Source organism: Oenanthe melanoleuca, chromosome 1, assembly GCF_029582105.1.
Source record: "Oenanthe melanoleuca isolate GR-GAL-2019-014 chromosome 1, OMel1.0, whole genome shotgun sequence".
In the NCBI taxonomy this organism is placed as follows: domain Eukaryota; kingdom Metazoa; phylum Chordata; class Aves; order Passeriformes; family Muscicapidae; genus Oenanthe; species Oenanthe melanoleuca.
This window is the reverse complement of record NC_079333.1, coordinates 88,067,701-88,088,584: the sequence shown is the minus strand read 5'-3', so window position 1 is coordinate 88,088,584 and position 20,884 is coordinate 88,067,701. Positions and strand designations below refer to the sequence as shown.

The 20,884-nt window shown below is 39.9% G+C and overlaps 1 protein-coding gene and 1 long non-coding RNA gene across 8 annotated transcripts in view; one reads left to right on the top strand and one right to left on the bottom strand.

Annotated features, from left to right (window-relative positions):
- NAXD (NAD(P)HX dehydratase) overlaps positions 1-20,884 on the top strand; it is a 49,312-nt gene that overhangs the window by 24,326 nt on the left and 4,102 nt on the right. For 6 of the 7 annotated variants that reach the window (XM_056505007.1, XM_056504975.1, XM_056504998.1 and 3 more), the window contains 4 exons: positions 11,243-11,293; positions 11,375-11,479; positions 11,841-11,961; positions 20,207-20,327. In XM_056505007.1, the coding sequence (XP_056360982.1) occupies positions 11,243-11,293; positions 11,375-11,479; positions 11,841-11,961; positions 20,207-20,327 (398 nt within the window). Of the gene's footprint in view, positions 1-11,242; positions 11,294-11,374; positions 11,480-11,840; positions 11,962-14,809; positions 14,930-20,206; positions 20,328-20,884 lie in introns of those variants that run through there. The other variant, XR_008841729.1, reaches the window with a different exon arrangement.
- On the bottom strand, positions 18,308-20,200 carry LOC130260071 (uncharacterized). Its single transcript, XR_008841735.1, has 2 exons — positions 20,099-20,200; positions 18,308-19,492 (listed from the first exon to the last, which is right to left on the bottom strand). It is a non-coding gene; the product is annotated as an uncharacterized LOC130260071 (long non-coding RNA).

Below are 20,884 nucleotides of genomic sequence, written 5' to 3'. Positions count from 1 at the left end.
AGTGTCTGCTTTCTGGTCAGGGTTTTGTGTCAGAATGGTAGTGATGGTGAGATAGAGCCTCCCCTCTGCCTCCTTCTATCCCATTAAGGTGCTGAGGCATCGTGTTCTGGCATCTCTCTAAAGCTGTTTTTATGTCAGTCCTTGTCAGTATTGTGCCAACACATTTCCAATTAATGTGCTTCTCCAAACAGTCATGTGTTTGGGCTGCTTCTCTCTTCTGAGCATTGAGAAATTAAGAAATTAATTACTAGTGCTGTAACCTTCAATTTGTGGTATATGGCCAAGAGACAGTGTTTTGTTGTGGAATAGCTTGAGTGCTTGTTGACCAGATGGTGCATCATCTCCACATCAAAGAATGCTTTGCTTCCTCAGCATCTTTAGTGTGTCACCTGCCTCCCTCATTCTTAACGCCTGCACTGCTCACTGTGGCATCTGAGCTCCTTTCAACAGTCTGATTTTAAAAAACCCACCCTGTGATCAGCTTCCTTTGATTTGATTTTTTTTTTCCTTGAGCACCTTGATAGTCTTTGAATACATATTTACTGGCTTCCTGCAATTTTGTGGGTTTGGCTGTAGTTCCATTTACAAGTCCTGTTACAAGAAGCTGCTCTGCAAGTTATATCCTTCTTTTATAAGCCACTTGTGTGGGTCTGTGCCAGAACTCTCACATGCTGTTACTCAGTTGCTTGGAGCTGATGCTCTGTCAGAGCTATCTAGCCATGGGTTCGTGACCAGGATCTGCAGCTTCAGAAAATTCTTATAAAGAAAGTTATGTTGTGTCCTGATAGCTGTACACCTGGATCCCTTGCAGATGTGGCTATTCTAGTCTCAACCTGGTTAGACCTTCCAGTTCCAAAGCAAATAAGCAGTCCAAGCAGCTTCTCTTCAAGAGAAGAGCCAAAACACATTTCTGCTCTGCTTCTCAGCTCTGGAGTGTGCAGATTGAAGCAGTTCTGCTCCCCATACTACTACAGGCTTTTGAAATGCTGTTAGCACATCTGGTGTGAAAGTGGGCCATGATGTCAGCTTTCTTGTAGGGAGCATCAGGCCATCTGTTTTTTCCTTTCAGTGTCCATGATTGATTCTGGCCAAAGATGCCAGTGTGTTATGTCACTGAGTTCAGCTCAGTTGGAGGGCTGCTGCTGGTGGTTTAGCCTGTTGAGAAAGAGTTTTGCTGCTATGTGGAAGCAAGGCCAAGATCCCTGTGACTGTCCTCTGCTTAGAAGCAGCATATTTCTAAAGCTGTTGGATATTCTCCTTTTTTTCACACAGCAGCAGTGTTATGTCCCTATCACATCTACCAATCACAATTTGCTTCATTCATCTGTTGCATGTATGTTTCCACTTCTGGATTTACTCTGATCTGATTTTCCTTCTAGGAGAAGTTTGGAAGCAGGGAAAGTTCTGCCTGTATCTTGTGTGTGGCAGAACCAGGTTCCTCAGCTGCAGGATGATGAGTGCAAGCTTTGAGAGGACTTTGTTAAAAACACAGTGTTCCTTGCATAGCCTCCTGGGAGAGCAGGAGATGCTGCCTAATGCTCCAGCATGTTCTGCATTCTGCTGCCACCTAGCAGTTAGGCAGTTACAGGCTGAGCCATGTCCTTCAGCACTTTCCATCCTCTTTTCATCTCCTCTCCCCTGTTCCTTCTGGCTTTGAGGCCAAGTGGTCTGATACAGGATTGCTGGTGGAATGGCTGTTACTGCAGGGATCTCATAGATAAGCATTCATCCTGATGAAGAGCCCTCTCCTTAAGTGAACTCTTTGATGTTGGAATCTTCCTTGCTTGTCACTGAGTTCCTTGCCTCTCTCCTTGAAGTGGCAGCACCAAGTCCTGGACTCTGGTTTTCCAGACTTCCTGTGTTTTACTTGAAGTCAATGCTGTTTTCAGCAGAGCATGCTTGCTTTCCTCCTGTAGGAGAGAGGTAGTGATCAATGGCAAGAACAGCTCTGTGTAATTCAGCCTACATGATAAAATTGACTGGGTTCTCAAACCATATGCTTCTTCCTCTTGCTCAATTCTCAGTCTTTGTTTTAGCTTCCAGAACATGTCAGGAAGACCAGCCTGGATTTTCTTTTGGCTGAGGCCCTGCCTAGCTGCCATTTGTGCCTATTGCTGTTGCTGTTTTTCTTCCTTCAGCCCCCTTGCCCTGCAGTGCTTCCCTTAGTCAGTCATTTGTCCTCAAAGATCTCTGCTATCTCTTGGGATATATATTTCAGAATCTCATTTTCCATCCCTTGGGACATCATCTTGAAGTTGTGTTAGAATGTCTTGGCTGTAGTTAACATCTACATGGTGAGAGAGGTTTGGGCCTTTGTCACGGATCATCTCCAGCAGGTGTGCCTAGAGAGAGCCCGTTTGAAATTTTCCACCTTGACTGAGGCATCAGCCTTTCTGTGTTTGATTAGTTGGATTATTTTCCTGCTTTCAAGCCTCATGCATTCATGATTTAGGCAATGCTTTCTAGTCCTAGTAAGTTGTGAGGATGGGACCAGGTGCTTCACTACCTTATCTGCACTAGTTTTTTGCACAATCAGAAGCACTGCAGAATACAGGGCCACCTGTTGTTACCATGTAAGTTTGTTAGAGTTGAATCTGTCACTGTGGGCCTTGGAAAGGATTTTCCTCTTCATATCTAAGTAGCCCTCTCAGTTCTATTTGTAGCACGAGTGTAAGACACCTGAGAAGCATCCCAGGTGAATGTTGCAGGTGACAGATTAGTATTGCCTGTGGTACCTGCCACCATGTACAAATACCAACCAACAGAGTGTATTATTGTTGGGAGTCACTGCTCATGGCAGCTCAAATCAGCAGAAGAATTATTTTCTAGAAAGTTCATTCTTTATTGTGTCATGCATTTGCTTTGTCCCTGTTTATACCCTTTGGAGGTTCTTGCTGTGAGGATTCAGCAGTTCATAAGGAACTGAAGTAGCAACAAGGATGTGCCTCTTCTCAGCTAGGAGGAGATGAGGTAGCTGAAATCTTGTGTTTGGGGTACTGCAAGGGCAAAACCCAGTGGGATGTATGTGCCCTCTATGTGAGAACATGTGCTGTCAGCCTTCATCCAAGGCCCAGCATTGATGCACATACCACAAACAGAATCAGTGAAAAACTGATCTCCAGCTAGCCAAGCTTTGTTGCTTTCAAAAGGCCTGATGAGACTCTGAATTTGTGGATGTCATCAGCTAAAGTGGGGCAGCTGCTGGGTTAGGATGCAGGTCTTTCTCTGTGCTGGTGTTACTGGTGTGGATAAAGCTTGGGAGCACCAGCTTAAGGCAGAGATACCCTTTTGGTTATGCCAAGAAACGAGTGCTGCTTGTGCTAAGAACTATTAGCATTCTGTGGCTTCCTCACAGATGTCTTGATTAGAAAAATAGTGTTTGAATATATGCTAACAGTACCTTAAGTACAGGTTTATGCAGCTTGCAAACAGAATTTATTTCTAATATGTGTAATGGATCTTGATGAAAATCATTCACAGTGAAGTGGGATATTTATTTGCTTTCTGCATGTAGGCTTATATTGTTTAACTTGATTTTGATACTCAAAAACATTTGCAAGCAAAGCACTGGTATTGGATATCTATTCAACTCTTCCTGAGCTCATTCAGCTAGAAACCCGAAAAAGGAATTGGCATTGATAAATTCAGTTAATTAAGTTAATTTTAAGTTTATGTTTATTTAAGACAAAGTGCCAACAGCTGACCATGAATATCTTAAGCCAAATCTAGTTAACATAATCAGCTATAAATTGGAAACCTTGTAGAGTTTTCATTGTGAGTGCAAATATTCAGTGAATGAGAGCAGGAGGAAAATTGCTTTTATTTATTCTAATGTAGATACTTATACTTTGGATTGCAATAAAAAGGATTAATACTTAAAAGTGGATTTTCCTGTGTATAGAGCTGAAATGTATTTATAAATGTAGCTTCTCAAGTGGTCTCTGGTTGACCATGATTTTGGGGTAGCATAGGCAAAAAGGAGTGCTCTGGATTTTTTCATAAGTAGGACAGTATTTCAGAGGGTTTTGCTTTTTCTTCTTGTATTCAGGCATTATTTTAGCTTATATCACTTCTTTAAGAATTTAGCATATGATTGATCCTGATATTAATAAACTGTTAGTTGCAGATTTCCTCCATGCTTAAGGCAAGTGATCTAATTTGAATTCAAAAAAGAATCTAGAAATTAATAATTTTTGTATCTTTTTTTTTTTTTTAATGTAGAATAGAACAGTTTTGATGAGCTGCCATCCACAGAGTCTTCAGCTTTGCTAATTGTAACAGCTTCTAGCATCTCCCTAATCAGTTAATGAGCCTGATGGTGTAGGGGGGATTTTTTAGAGTCCTTATCACACTCTGCCTGGCTTAAGTGAAATATTTTGCTGTGCACCTGAAAATCTGTTCTGGAAAACAGGGCCTAGCATGTGGTACTACAGTTAAAAGACAAAAGACCAACTTAAATTGAATGGAGCATGAACCACGAGATGAAGAGCCTATTTGTTCCAGAGGAGGGATATTCATCTCTATTATGTGGCTCCTCATTCACAAGTGGTGGTCATTCCTTGCATGAGGTTTGAGGGCTTAGTGAAGCAATAATGAATTAGTGATAGGTATTAATACAGAAATACATAAAGTAAAGCTCAGGCAATTAGGCTAGTTAAAGGTGATTTATATATATATATATATATATGTATATATCTTGTCCACAAAGAGAGATTTTCATTGTCTTTGCTGAATTTTGAAAGGAGGATGGGTCTTTGGATCAGTGTGTAGGAATTAATAAAAGCATGTTTAAGAGACAACTGCACGTTTTAACCTGTGAGTCAATAAAAAGCATAAAACCAGTTTTGTATTTTCTGAAAATATGACTCTAATGGGAAGAATCTCCAACAGTAAAACTCTATTCTTAATGTTTTTCAGACTTCTTGCATCAAATAGAATATATTAAGGGACATTTCTCCCCCCTGCCAGCTATGACTGTAGCCTTGAGCACAGCCTGTGCCTGGGATATTTGCCTGCTTCTAGCTGTGCAAGATTACAAATTCCTGCTTGCCAAGCCCATTTTCCAGGCATCTCCACCAGAGAGCTGCATCCTGACCTCTATTGCAGCTGAGTCCCTGCTAACTCTGCATTTATCCAGACTTGAAGCAAGCAAGGCAGAAATGCTTCCTAGGGCTTTCAGTGCCTATTTGTAGGAATCGATTTGCAGCATGTTGGGCTGGAACTTATTTGTTCCTCCCGGTCACCTTGGGGAGGAGGATGTGTGGAAATGCTTTGAGCTGCAGCATTTAAAGGAAAATTTGGCTCCTTTCTTCTTTTATCTCTCTGTTTCAGACAAAATCATGGATTCAGGATTGCTGGATGAGAGCAGCATCCATGCAGAAAATATAAGCAATTATAGGTGGTGTTTCCACAGCAGTTTCTGATCCTAGCTTTCAGGGGAGGGTTCTTTGTAAAAGGAACTGCCAGTGCCAGGTTATGCACATTTGCATGTCTTTACCAAACCAGAGTGTGTAATTACATACTTGGCATTTGCAGGTTGCAGTGGAGTGCCCTTGCAATGGGCTGAAGGCACTGCTTCCTAAAGTGTTTGCATGTCATCTTGGTCAATATCCATTATTATGGCATGTTAAGGCTTGAATTTCTTTTTGAGAACATGAGTAAGGCATTTCCCAAGAATGGGTCAAGAAGACTTGAAGAGACTGAAGGAAATGCAGTGGTTTTTGCTGATGTCAAGTAAAGCAATCTTTCCTTTGCTAGGTAGAAAAATGGCAGTGTGAAAATTAATTACCATTGTGGGGTAGATGTTGCTTTACATATTCTGCTAATATGGTTTTCTGTTCATTTCATTAACATTCCATCTTATAATTAAATGACTGGCTCTAATTTCCTGATTCTTCCCTTTGTAAATACCAAATGAAAGTTTTGTGTAGCTGAACTAGCTCTTGAGGAAGAACTTAAGTAAGATAAAACTACTAATAAATTAGAAGTCACTGCAGGCATTCTTCTGCTAATCCACATCTAATTTAAAATGCTGAAAAGTGTATCTCAGTGTCAAACCTACATAATTGTCTTTTCTACATAATTGTAGAAATTGTCTTTTTTACATAATTGTCTTTGTGTGGAGAACCAGCTTTTATGCTGTTGCATGTGGACAGCATAAATAGGATGGGTGTTACTTCTGGCTCATGGACTCTGGTGAAGAAGTCCAGACTGCAGAGTTTCTTTCCAAGAGGCTGTGGGTACTCACTGAGAGAGCTCCACCTGTTCTCTGCCCCTGGGGCCTCAGGGTGGCTGCTCTGGGAGGACTTCCATGGCTGATAAGGAATCCTCTGCTTGAACTTAGGAGCTGTATAGCAATTTATTCCTCCCTCACATATTCCCCACTATTCTCCACGTGGCTGTTTCTTAAAACCAGTGGCTCATCTCAGCCCCATTCCCTTTTCCATAATACTTCTGGAAATGTACAGGAGTCCTGGATGTCCATGTTAGTACAGTGCAGATGAATCTTGTGTTTCACAGCACAGCTGCAGGCTATCAAATGGTTAAATCATATCCTGCTTTTCTGCATTAGTATATTTTTTCAGCAGCACCCTGTCTGTTCCTTCACGCTTCTCCTCCTGCAGTCCTTTCCAGCCTGAATAATTTTGCCTTTGTGTGTGTGTTGTACAGGTATCAGTGTGTTGGGGGTTTTGTGTTTCAGGTTATTTGGGGGAAAGTGTGGTGGTTGGTGTGTTTTGGTTTTGTTTTGGTATGTTTTGCTTTCTTTTGTGTTTCAGCTGTGTCTTTTGGGTTTCTTTTAAAGATTAGAATTTGAGTTTGGGAATCTCTTAAAATTCCCATGTGAAAGTTGGGACAGAATACAGATTTCTACTGCAGTGTATGCATTGCATTTAAGGGAATAGTTTCCATGATAATAAAAAAAAATAATTAAAAGACGTTAATTTTTCATCCTTACTTTGCAAATTTTTGTAATTACAGTAAAGAATTACCTTTCCTCAGATAGACCAATGGTTTCTACTGTGACACAAGTTCTTTTTCAGTTCTTATTGAGTAGGTTTGCTTATGTAGAAGTCCTGAATAATGAGTCAAAGAAAAGTTTTTTTCAGGAAATAGCATATTTCAAGAGTAGAGTAGAAATAGATTCAGGTTAATTTTACCCTCTCTGGCTTACTTCCCCTCAAACACTGCCACCAAAAACTGCAATGACTGAGATACTATTTTGGGCAATTCTAAATGGCAAGTATTTGGTGCTGCTAACAAATGATGATAACTGTGGGAGAGTTTGTCCCATAGAGCATCTTTGTGGGATGTGTGAAACCCAGGTAATTTCCTCTTTGGCTTAATGAGGAAGTTTCAGATTTAGTCTTGTTATTAGGAGAGGAAACTCCTGTTGCAGATTTGTTCTAGCACCAGTACTGCAGTCTTGCAATACAGTTAATCATCACTGATTTTAGTAAGAGGGGGTTGACACCTCTTTCCCTTTTCTCATGCAAATGTTGAATTACTGTCTCAGAGGACTACCAGGTTTTTAGCCAGCCAATACAAAGAGGAATATCTCTAGCAAGAGATTGCCCATTATTAAGACTCTCAATTTGAAAGGTAAGAGACTGAATTTTGGCCCTGGCTGTGAATTGCAGAGGAAGGATCCAATTGCAGTTTTTGATATCTTAGCTACACAGTGTGGCTGTAGGTCTTAAGGTTTGGTGGCAGCAGTGTATCATCCTCTTCTCATCATTGTCCTCTCTGCTCTCTGGCTCGTGCCAAGGTTGCCTTGTGAGTCCAGTGCTCCAGTTTTGGATGTCCTTGAGGGCTTAGGAATCAACTGAAGGAAGTGCTCCTGCCTTGCTCCAAGCTGATCCACCACTGTTGTAGTATAAGACATTCTATGCACAGAAAGTTTGTCCACTGGGATATCCTGGAGCTAAAATCTTCAAAATCTTAATATTCAAAATGCTGTTTGAAGGGAAGGGGTGATGTCTTGGGCTTCTCACTGATATCTGTACGTGTTGCTGTTCACTTGTCATTGGTGTATTGATTTCTGCTTTTGTCTTAGTGACATTTCTTGATATTTTTAATTGTCAATGTTCTCTTTTAAATCCTTTCCCATAGAAATAATTGTTACATTGGATAAAACTGAACACATGGTTTGTGCTCATACATGGAATTCTGTCAGGAACTGTTATATTTGGTGTGAAAGCACAGTTAGTCTGAGCTCTATTATTGGGCAATAAACAGTGAAGGTTCTTCTGTATCTACAGGTGTTAACCAAAAAAGTCCATGCCAAATACCGAGGTACAAATACAGCTGAAAATTGATTTTTGCATCCAGGAACAAAATACTCTGCATAGAGGATGTTGCCATTGCTGCCATAAACCGCTTTTAATATTTAAGAGGGTTTTTTTTTTAATATGATATTTGCAGAAATAGAGTGTTTAAAAGTGGGCTTCATCTCACCTAGTTCTTGCTGTCTAAAAACAAAACAGTGAAGTGTCTCTGCACCCCCTGTGATAGCTGAGGAGAGACAGGTGTGTCTGTTGGCTATTCATCCCACCCTAAATGAGGTGTCTAAGCTGCATGGGATGAGCTGCTCTCCAGTGGGCCTGTCCACCATCAGTAGGAAGCAGGGGTTCTCACATGAATGCTGTGTCCCTCAAACGTGGGGCTGTCTTAGGGGGGGTTCCCTGATCTTTACTGGTTTATTAGTTTTGAAATCACCCCTTCCCTCCCCAAAACTTCCTTTCTGAGGTTCCTTGTCTGTCTCCAAGCAGTCTCTCTCTAGGTTTAAGGAAGGAAGAGGAAAGGAAAATGATTGGGATAGGGGCTTTCTTTGTTTGGTGGTTGGTTTTTATTGTTTTGGCATTTTTTTAGTCAAAAATGAGCTTTCTAAATAAGACAAACGACTTTGTATCCCCTGATTATTTGTTTTATAAGGAGAGGAAGAACAAGCAAAGATCATTCAGTATGTCAGATTAGAAACTGATTCCTCAGAGACTTGGTACACAATAAAAGTTGCTTGCCCAGTGGGTTTTATTTAGCAAGGTGAAATTTCTTTTTAGAGTAGAGGTCAGATGTTTCAGGATTGTGGAAGATGTGCTGGAGAGATAGGAACTCAAAACATTATTAGGGAAAAAATGCCTTATTTCTCTGAAGTGCACCAGTGATCTGACCTTCCAGATGCTATTTAGCTGCAGATACAGTGTCATGCTTTGTAACTTGCACTTTTTTTTAATCTTACACATGCATTCTTTTGGTATGCCATGGATCTTCAGGATTGCTTAATTAGGAGAGAGTGAGAGATTCCAGTAGCCAAGATGGCAATTACGAGGAAACATGAAAAGGGGCCAAACAATAACAGCAACTGCCAAACTTCAGCTGTTTTAGGTACAGAACTTCGGCAAAATTCCTTCCCTAAACTGCTTGTAATGTATTTAAGAGAATAGTTCAGAAGGATAAGGACTCCTGAGATCTGGTATCTTCCTCCAGACTTCCTTACTGACCCTGGTGGGGAAATGTTTTTTAGTTTTAGAATATCAAGTGTCATGAAAGACTGGCTTACTGAAGTTGACATACTAGAATAAACTGGTGATTCATATTAGTGGGAAGTCGAGCAGTAATCATTTTAAGTGTACTGAAGGAGTTTGGTGAAGCTGCTAATGTACAAAAATATTCTAATTATAACCAGTTAGAAAACCAGGATGCTGTAAAAGGTGTTTGTACCTTCAAAGATTGGGGGAGGAGGATTTGCTGAGGTCTGGGTCTCAGTGCCCTGTGATATCTAATCAGAAGATCTTAATTAGGCTGTTGGATCTGTAACATTCAGTTACACAAGGAAAATACAAACAGCAAAACACAGAATCTGGCTGCTAGATCCACAGCTTTGTTTTACTGTTACAAAGTGAGCCAAGTTAAACATAATTGTTAATGAACTTAACACAGCAGGGGCAAAGCAGCCTCTGTGAAAGAAAACTGAGCTGTGCACATCTGTGCATATTAACATGAATGAATTAAGAAATTACTCTCTCATACATTTCTTAAAAGCTTTGCAAGTAAGGAGCTGGTTTTCAGAATGCCACAGTTAATTCTAGGTTTTAAGACTCCATCCTCACACAGCTCTTAATTGTACTTACTAATAAATTTGAATAATTTAGCAGCAGCTGAACAGTATGAGTTGTGTAAAACTTGTCATTGGTTCAAAATTATTCAAGTAGGTGTAAGAGAAGACTCTGTGGTGTTCCCTAGGGATCTCAGAGGAGGTGGGCACCTGGCAGTCTGACACACATTCCAAGTCTATGTAGGAAAGGTTTCTGTTCCCTAGTGGCTTCTATTGTAGCTGCAGCTGTGTGTTGAGACAAGTCCTCAGGCTTTGGAGCTTCCAAACTGCAAACAGTGCCCAACAAACAAAATAGAAGGGAAATATTTTCCACTGGTATTGGAAAAATCAGAGTCAGGTAGTAATGTTTGTGAGGATATATATGCCATATGTAATAATTTACAGGGAGCAAGGTGGGTGGTGTTGATTTTGACCACTATATGAGAGGAGAGATGTTCAATACCCTGAATATTAATTAAAAATTACTTCCTTATTCCTTACATCATGTCTTGCTAACCTGTGAAGCTCAGTGCCATGTGGTAGCTAATCTGAAGAGCTTAATAACATTCAGAATTAATTAAACTTTCGGATGGCTACCATGCTCTGTTATCTTATACAGGAAAAAGATAAACCCTCCAGCTTCAAAGATGAGTTGGTAATAACCAACAGTGAAAAAAATCTTGACTGTCATCCACTGCTCATTAAAAAGCCTGAGATCAGTCATTGCTGCTGCTGAGTTAGGAGAGAGAGCAAGGGCAGACAGTCTGCTTGGAGATACTGCTGCTGAAAAAACCACTTTGACAAATGGTCTGTTGTCTGGGCCACCTTGGCTTTGCTCTCAAAGCAGAAAACCTTCAGAACCACAGGTGAAATGACATCGTGCATACTGTTTGTCTCAGGTGTTTGTTTGTACATAAACTAATACAGTACACCTACCAACTCTGTGGACACTTAAACCAGGGAGAAAACATTGTGACTGTAAAATTACCTGCTGGTTTGAAAATGTTTTACATTACTTTGCAGAATATAACAGATTTTTTCTATTACTTTGTAAAAACAAGTTACATGGTCAGATTTATTGTTTGAATTTGGTTTGGATCTTACGAGATCTAAATTAACAAGCATCTTAAAAGTATCTGTGGTTTTTTGCAGGGTATTATAGAGAAGTCGAAAATGAAAGGAATTCCTATCATTATTGATGCAGTAAGTATTTTCTTGATTTCAGTCAGTGGTTTAACATTTAAGAGTCTGTTCAGTGAATGTTCTTCTTACTGTGTTTTGCAGGATGGACTGTGGCTCATTTCCCAGCAGCCTTCTCTTATTCAAGGGTACCAGCGAGCTATTCTTACTCCAAACTATATGGAGTTCAGTAGACTGTATGAAGCCATGGTGAGCTCTTTGCCTTTTTGGTATTGAAGTATGTGCAAGTTTAGTCTATTTGTCCTTGAAAATAAGTAACTTATTACTGGCTTAAATATTATGTGCTGTTTCTTGTATGTGAGAGAAACACTCTGGGTTTTTATTCTATGGGATAATTGCCACAGCAATGCATATTCTTAAACTGAGCACTTTTTTAAAGAGGATTAATTCTCATGCATTTTTTAACATTGCAGTGGGTATAGAAAAAATACATGAAAAGACTGATGATGTTGCCCTTTTTTTTTCCCCCATGCATATGTAAGTAGCATGTGTTAGAATATGTTGTTCTAGTAGTAAAATATGTACTGTGTATGGAATTCTTGTGTTGTAGCTTAGAGACCCCGTAGACAGTAGTGATCACCATGGATGTGTACTGAGACTCAGCCAAGCCATGGGGAATTTGACAGTTGTGCAAAAGGGAGAAAGAGATCTTATTTCAGATGGAGAGAAGGGTAAGTGAAGCCTTCTGCTTTTAGCAATGTTGTTGTTCTGTTCTGTTTGCTTTCAGTCATAGTCCAGTAGAGTGTATAGCAATTGGCTGTATTCCCCTGAAGATGGAGGGATTGCTGCCTTTGCAGATCACCTTTAGATCATTTGTGTAAATTGATATTTTAAGAGTGCAACTATATTTATTTGCTGAAAAAAATTTCGGATTTTATTTCACATTTATAAATGTTATATTTTACATTACATGGGTATTGAGAAATTAATTATCTAATCTTTGTGAACTGTTTGAAAGTTCTTTGCTGAGATTGTTTATATAAGTGCAGCTGTCATTCCTAAAGTGATACAAAATAATACTGTTAGTTCATGATGTGTATTGGTGTATGTGTGAGAAGTGAAGATGTCTTGAACTCATGACCTGCTCAGTTCCAGTTTATGCTGTCCATCGTGGGGCTGCAGATTAGCATGTACATATACAACTTTACAGCAGCCCTGGCAAATTAAACAATTAACTCTAGATTGCCCTTACAACAGACTCATACCACTGTGGTTTAAAGTATACTTAATAAAATTAGCTGCTTGTCTGATGCTTTTTTATACTGATCATTTACTGTGATCAGTGTAAAATTAATTCACGAGTGCCTTAGTCACATTTTGCCTGCATGGTCTTATTTCACATACATAATAAGCAGCAGCTCTGCTCTTAATTACTTGAAATGCTAATCTCTGATAAATGTTGATGCTGCTTCAGAACTGTTTTGTATATACAGTCAATTTTTCATTACTGGGAACCATGGAAGTCTTTTATAACAGAAAAGCAGATGTAATATGACAACTGGTTTGTGCAGAGCCACCTTGCACATACCCCATTAGTGCAGACACTGTGCAACAAGTGGGACCTGGCAGCAGGAGGTTATGGTTACATCTCTGTGCTAAAGGACCTTCCTCACACAGTAGCCAGCTTTCCCCACAGAAAGTCTGCTGTCATATTTGCAGTCTTGATTTGTAACCTTGGACAGTCAGGCCAGGCTTAAGGGTGGATGAACTCTGCTGGAGGATTAAATGTCTTGACTCCAGTTTATGCCAGCTAGGGAGCTTTAGAACATTGTAGTTGTCTTCTTCCTCTGCTTTTATGTCAACAATTTTCTTTTTATACAGGATTGTTGCTTTTTAAATGAACATTGGGAGCACTGGGTGAGCACTTTAGATTGAGTACATTATCTAGTATATGTCTGTTCTCCTTTTGAATTGTTATTCTTGAGATCAGTGTATCCCCAAACCTGCTCGAGAGACAGGACAGGTCTCCAATGTCTCTTGTCATGCAGGATTTAAAAAAAAAAAAATACAAGAAACAAGTGAAGTTCTTTCCAGTTTCAATTTTGAATGTTCATATGTGGCACAAATTCATCTTGTGCGCTTTTGGGGGTTTTTATTTGTTTTATTTTTTTCCCCACCTTGTTATTTGTCTCTGTTGTGTTCTGGCATTTTCTGCTATTAGTGAAGTGGCTTTTGTTTCGAAATGAAAGCAGTTCTGTGCCTTTACAGCAGTTGATTGATGTCCAGCTATAGGCTGCTTTCTTGTTCTTACCTTGGTGCTATCACTGATGCTTTGTTAGATTACAGACATTACAGGCAGCATTGCTGAGCTAAGAAAGCAGGTTATAATGTCTGTTACAACAACAGATTTTAGAGTTTGCATGACTTTGAAGAACGTTCTTGAGACTTTTGCAGAAACTAAAAACTTCAGCTTCCTTTTAACAACAATGTTCTTTGGATCTGATCTGCTGGTCACTTTTTTAAAAGCTTCTCAAATGCAAAATTACATTGAGAAAGGAGATTCTACTCTGTGTGCTCTGTGCCAAACATGGAACATGTTGTCATGTCACTGACATTGAATTCTTGCCCAGGTTTTTTGCTCTTGTTTTTCATCTGTCTCTTCTTTTGATCTGATGTCACTTTTTTTTCAGCTAAGACTACATAGGAGGGAAATTGAAAGTTACTGGATTGGGCCACTGTTCTCTGAGCACAATCAAACATTATTAAAAGATCTGTGTACTCCTCTTGCCTTATATTTAACATGTCATCACCCATTTGTAGTGCTTAAGCCCTACCCATTAGGCATTTCCTGCTTGACCTCCTGTGTTCAGCATACTGACACTGTAGTTTGCATATATTACTTTAAAACTTTCTCCTTTGGGAAAATACTGCATGTGTGCTTTCTGGGAGGAGGAAAAAAGAGAAAAGTAAGTCTCAGTGCACTCCAGGAAAACCAGAAATCGAGAAATTGTAAACATAACCATGTAACTTTAGTATTTTATGCTTAGTTGTTGAGGAAGGAAGGCTTTTTGGAGATGCCAGATTTTGCAGTAGGGAAGATTGGGTTTGTGAATGCTTTATAGCTTAGAGTGATTGTAGTGGTTATTTTCACAGTACTTTTATTCATGAGTCTGTAGGAAATGCAGTAGACAGTTTACTTCTGTTACCTGAAGACACAAAGGGTTGCCAGGTGATTTGGTGTCAGATATTGTTGAAGAATTACTCTCAGCAAAAAGCTTTGTAATCTACATAGAGAGGCTCAATAAATTCTGATTGGAAGCTGAAGTTTAATAAATTCAAAGTGAGGTTTAGACAAATTAACTAATACAGCAACGTACCTGAAACTTTGCTAGCTGGTGCAGGTGATTCCTTCTGGCCTCTGTAAAAGCAGTAGCAATCCTCCAGTATAAAGGAGGTTTTTCTTAAATTTGTCTCCATTTCAGTAGTGAGCTGCCAACTGGCCTGTAAACATAATCACCAAGATTTTAAATTAAGTTTATATACTCTCTTTCTCTTTCCTTTTGCAATTTCACATTATAGCTTGGTCTACAGTTGTTGATTCCCTGCTCTACAAAGATGAGCTTCACCATGCTCTTGGTAGGTGATATCAGTGCCATCACTGACCAGGGTAGGAATGAGTACTCAGCCTATGGGTGAAAGGTAAGTCAGCTTTTATTCACTATGGCACAGCTCTCTAAGGTTATCTTTTTATTATTCTTTGGAGAACTGGTCAATAATAAAGTGTGGTTATACCAGCCTTAGTTCCTAACATATTTAAAATTTGGCTAGGTCCTTGAATTTTAGAGTATTTGGGTTTTGGTTTTCAAATATGATAGTGAGTTTTTCTGTGTTTGACCCTCCTCCCTTCCAAAAGGCAGGTTTTATGGGAACCACCTTGCTGCTGCCTGGGATTACTTTAACCTGGAGCCAGTAGCTAAATTCAGTTTCTCTCCAGTTGCTCAGCTGCAGCTATGGTCAAAAGAAGCAGGTGAGGCAGAATACTGAGTACTGGCCAGGGGGTAAAAAGCCAACTTGCCATAAGTCCCCAAGTAATACTTCTCATTCCAGCCATCCATCTCCCCACAGAGCTGGAAAGGAAGAGCTGTTCAGTGCTTGTCACTGCCTGGCTCACCCACAGCTGCTGAGCAAATCTCACCTGGATTTGTAACTGAGACAGCACCTTCTTCTGCAGTCCTGCTTCTGCAGAATGAGCAAAATGGGGAGGTGATGGCTCCTGTCCCTGGTGCCACTGTGCTGTCTCTGGCACATGCAGCCCAGCCAGCTTCTCCCTGGCACTGTTCACCTGGCCCCTGGCTCCAGTCTATCCAGCAAAACTCATGGAAAATTTGGGTCATTTTTGTCTCAGCTTAAATTGCCTGCTCTGTCTTGCACTCAAGGACTTATCTAAGTTTTAAAAATATGCTTAGGGAATAAAAAAGTATAAGCACCCTTTATATAAAAGCCAACTTACATTTTCCACATCAGTTGAGTTGTTTCTCCAGCCAGAGTCATTAAACTTGATTTCCCTGTCTGTATGCACTCTGGGACATGTTCCTGGGAATCCATGATCTCCAGCTATGTGCTTTTGTGAACTAACTTGCAAAAGGAAAAAGATAAATTTCTTACTAGTATCAGTAAATGCTAGGTCAGAGCTTGCATTGATGGGGTAAAATGATCCTTGGTAGCTACATTATTTGCATAGAAAATGGAAATCTTAAGCCTTTTAATTAAACTGGAGTGTGTTTGTTGTGTGGGGTGGCTGTTAGCTGATTGATCCAGTTGAGTCAGAAGTTAGAATGGTTATGTTTCATACATGGATTCATGACCACATCAGGGTGAGTGTAATACTCCTCCTCTATAAGAGGAAAACAAGTGCAAGGAATTTGTTCAGGATGTCTGAGATTCAGGAATTAAATTAAATTCAAATCTCCAGTCTTTCAGTCTGCAGTCTCAGTAAATGTGATATTTCACATAGGCTCTTCAGTCTTCCTGGCCATCATCAGAACAACTAAACTATCCCATATTTCATATGCCCTGCTCTAAATGCAAAAGTAAAAACCACCCCAGAGATTAATTTTTTTCACTACTGGGTGAACATGGTGAATCAGGAACAAGCAGACACACAATACCTTTTGTAGTTAGAAAAACTTTGGTTTTCTAACTGAGATGTATCTAGGAGCTGGCATTGGAAATGCTGCTGCCTGCATACAGCCATATGAAAATCTGTGCTTCCCAGTTAACTTGTAGTGCTTGAAGTCAGCAAAACTACTGCATTCTGATTTTTTTTTCCTTCAAAGAGAGGACAGCTATTTTCAATTACATAACAGACTGTTGTGTTTTGGGCTTTTTAAATTAAGCATATAATACCCATAAATAAGTCATTCTTCTGGGCTTTTGGCAGCAGCAAAATTTGGGCTGGGAGTTCTTTCAGCTTAAAACTTGGCAATAATACAGCTACGTGTGACAGCATGGTCTGAATGCTTTCACATATATTAATGTATATCTTACCATCACTCCCTTTTCAGCACTTCTTGAAGATATTTTATGGCCTGAAATATATTAAACATAGAGCTACTAAATGACTTGACCATAGTTACCCAGAAAGTCTGGGGCAGGGCTTTGAATTGTTTGAAGCCTATAAAACTCTTGAATTTCGACTTTACAATATCCTGTCAGTATGACAGCCTTCAATTTTTTTTTCTGTTGCACTCATTTCAGTATAAATTATTTCCATGGATTTAGGCACACAAGAAATCCGTGTGATTATATGTGAGGGATGTGTTGTATTTGCTGCCTAAAGCTCTGGCAGTATTTATGTGTTGTTTACTTGCTGAGACTGTCTTGAAACTGTTGAATAGGACTGTGGTTGTTCTGACTCTAGCAGATCTCCTTGCAGGCATTTCTTCAGTGATGACATTTTTATTTCATCTAGCCTTTTCTTCTGATAGTATATGTGTGCTGCATGAATAAGTGCTAGGGAGTTGGGTAATTTTTTTTTTTCTCTGAAAGTTACTTGGCATAAATTAGTTTTCATTATTAGCTGTCTGCTACTTACACTGAGGTGAGTTTTCTTTGATTCATTACCCTGAGATCCAATGACATCAGATTTGGTAGCTCAGATCTGTTAAAAAACAGAACTGGACACTCTGCCCTAACAGCCAGCTTGACCAGCATTAGTTGCGTGTTTCTGTCAGTGGAACTATAACTGAACTGTTTTGGTCTGGACTGTTGTCAAACTAATTGACCTTAAGTGGCCCTGGGTGCTGCCTTTTCAAAACTGACACATTATGGTGATTTCAGTCTTTGTAGTTTCCTTGTTGTCTCACATCCAGTCATCTTGGTCTCCTCGGCTCTTCCATGACCCATGTTTTCTGTGCTTGCTGATGTATATGAACAACTGATCAAAACCAGCTTCATCCTTCCCTAAACAGAGTATTGCATGTCTCCAGGGAATAGAACTGCCCACCTTCTCAGCATCATAGCTGACTACTCAGCCATCTCCAGCTAATTGAGGTGTTGTAACACTGGCACTGGTTGTGACTGCTTAGTGCAATGTAAAGACTTCACAGCAGGGCTCAGACCTGCAGTGGGGAATGTTGCACTGGGGGAGCGTGAGCACTGCGCGAGCAGTTCTATTTTGCTGTTCCAGAAGGGTGGGAAAAGCATCCTGTGTTGATTCAGCAGTATGCCAGTTTGTCTTGATGCCACTGTGGGATTCCTTCTTATATTTTAAAAGCTCTTAATAATGGCTGTAATTCAGAAGTGTTGTTAAAGCCTTTTCTCATTGCCTATCATCATGTTCATTATCCTTTTATTTTGAGATGTTCTTTGATCAGCCAAGCCTTTGCACAAGAATTGTGTGTTATATCTTTCCCTCCTCATTCAAGTGAATTTTCTCTAGTTCTGCTTCTTTGAAGGTATTTTGTGGATTTGTTTTCCAGCATCTGTGTGCAGAGTACAAAGGTCTGCTTTTGTTATTGCCTGTGAGGTAGTGTGCACATATTTGAGATTTACTTTTTAAAACCACAGACAAAAGATCACTTTTTTTTAAATTTATTTAGCAGAGTATTATAATTGGCCTAGTTTGAGGTGATCTTGCTTTCCTGTACAGCTCAAAAATGACTGGAAGGTTGTGGGGCTACAGAACAGTGGCAGATGGTGACATACAGCTAATAAGCAGGGGCTTGTGCTCAGCTGTCAGTCAGAAGGCCCCAAAGCTTTTGAACAGAGGATTTCCATCCTGCCTCCTGCCAGGAGTTCAAGCCCTCAAAGTGAAAATCCTGTGAGATAGCATCTTCAAAGTAGTAGAATTAGAGGTAATTTCTCCAAAGCACTGTATTTAAAATAAAAATAAGAATAAATCAGGCCACCTAAAAGGGCATACCTTCTTCAGATAGCTAACTCAGAAGGGCATTACACTTGTGAAATTTGACATTAGCTACTGCTCACTGGGAAACACATCCAGAATCTTAATTTGAGAGGGGGAGGGGGAGAAGAGTGATTGAGAAAACGAACTGCTGGCAGGGCTGCAGTGGTGTGTGCTGTGCTCGTGGTGACTAATGAATCTTTGCCCTCTCAGTGGCAGCAAACACGCACAACTGCCTGGCCCTGCAATTACTGCTGCAAGGATGGGTCAGAAATGGAAGTGAAGTACAATTCTTTGCTGCTGCACATAATGAACTGGAAGGGGATTATTGGCATTATGTAGTACTTTACCACTTGCTAGTTAGAAAGATGTATCTGTAAGTCCTTCAGTTCTGTGCAAGTTTTTTCCATTAGTTTGAAAAGGAAAATTTTTTTCAAATTTTAAAAATGTGGGCAGTACTCCCTCTAAAACACTTGGGCTACTCTGTTTATACTCTTTGGAGAAACCCAGCCCAGGCTTGAGGTAAGGGCTGTTGTCCAAGCAATGGTCTTGCTTTATCCTTTGCTTGTATATTTGGCACGCTCAGCAGCACACAAGTGATTGTGTGCACAGTTCTGAATCCTGCAGTAGCTGTCTGGAGATGCTAAGGATCACACTTGGCCAGTCATGATTCTGCCAGCTCTTCCATCCTCCTAGGAGAGGAAAATAAATTTCTCCTGGGTTTTTTTTTTCAGAGCCAAGCAAGAAAAAAAGCTAAGGGTAGGTACATACCCACACGAGAGTTCGGAGAAGGATAGCAGAATTGATGCTGTTTTCTTTTAATGTGCCTTATATGTCCTCCAGCCTTCCTGCTTGGGCTTGTTGAGAGTGGAGAACAAAAGGAGTTAAATGTAGTGAAACCATCTGTATGTTCCTCATAGTTAAAGCTGCACAAAGAGATCAAGGTCCTTTGTGTATTTAAAATAGAAATGTAACATCTGATATCCTGACACAGCCTATCCACAGTGACACTACTGACAGAAACATACACGGGTGGTGAGGACACTGTCGATTGGCAGAAATGTGCCTTCTACAAAGCATAAGGAAAAGGCTGTTTCAATAAAATACTTTTTGTGATGGACATGGTAGAACACTTGAGATTTTAGTTCTGTTTTGCATTTGCTTTTTGTAAACACCTTGGTTTACACTGGCAAACTCTGAAGGTCAGAGACACTGAAGAGTTGTGTTTGTGCAGTGGCTCTGTGGAAGGACCTGGTCCAGTTTGGGGTGATGGCTCATGATGGCACATGAGCTAAACTCAGCTGTGCAGGCTGAGTGAAGTGAAGAAATTGCACATTGTGTAATGTTATGTGTGAAGAATTAAAAGGTAATGAGAAAAGTATTTTTAAAAATGTTAATGCCATTTTTTTTTTTTAATAATGTATTTCAGCATATTCTTCTTCTGCCTGTGTTAAGTCTCTCACCTGTTAGTTGCAGTGTGCCTCAGAGGGTAACCCTTGCAGCTGCAGTGCTGTCACTGTAAAGAGATGGATAGAAGCACATGACTTTGGTTTTGGTTTGTCTGTTCACAGTACTCGTGTGCAGTCATGAAGGAAGCAGCCGGAGATGTGGTGGACAGGGGGACCTCCTTTCTGGTTCCCTTGGAGTCATGGCACACTGGGCATTTGTTGCTGGAGCTGAAAAAACAAATGGGTATGAATATTAATTAACAACTTAATTGCTGTGACTCTGTGTTCTCCTGTAGCAGCTGTCGTAGACCTACTATTATATAAATTTCCAAATGAAAACGGAGATTTTTGTAAGAAACTATCAATGTTTAAAAGTATAAGGGTGTCTAGAGTAGTCTGTATAACAGTAATAATTTTAATAAGATAAACTTTTCAGTAATCTTAACATCTCCCAAGTCTGGGGCAAAAAAAGAGCCTCTGGATCTGTTCACAAAGACTTTTATGTATGACGTACATGTTTTCAAAATAATTGAATGTAGGCAGAAAGTAGAAAGGATAAATAAGTGGTAGTCATTGGCAATAACATCTCCATAATTCAAAAAACATGTTGTTTGGCTTTGTTTTTTCTATTTTGGTGAACCCTCCTGCATTGTGGCTAAGTAATTCAGTGGGGCAGGTATGTTGAAACTTGCAAATAAAATACAGTTTCAAAGAGAGTTAATTATTTTAAGGCCAAACGGCAGTCCACTTTGGTTGTACATAAAGCAGCCATGCAGATGGCTTTTGGCTTTTTACTTAAAT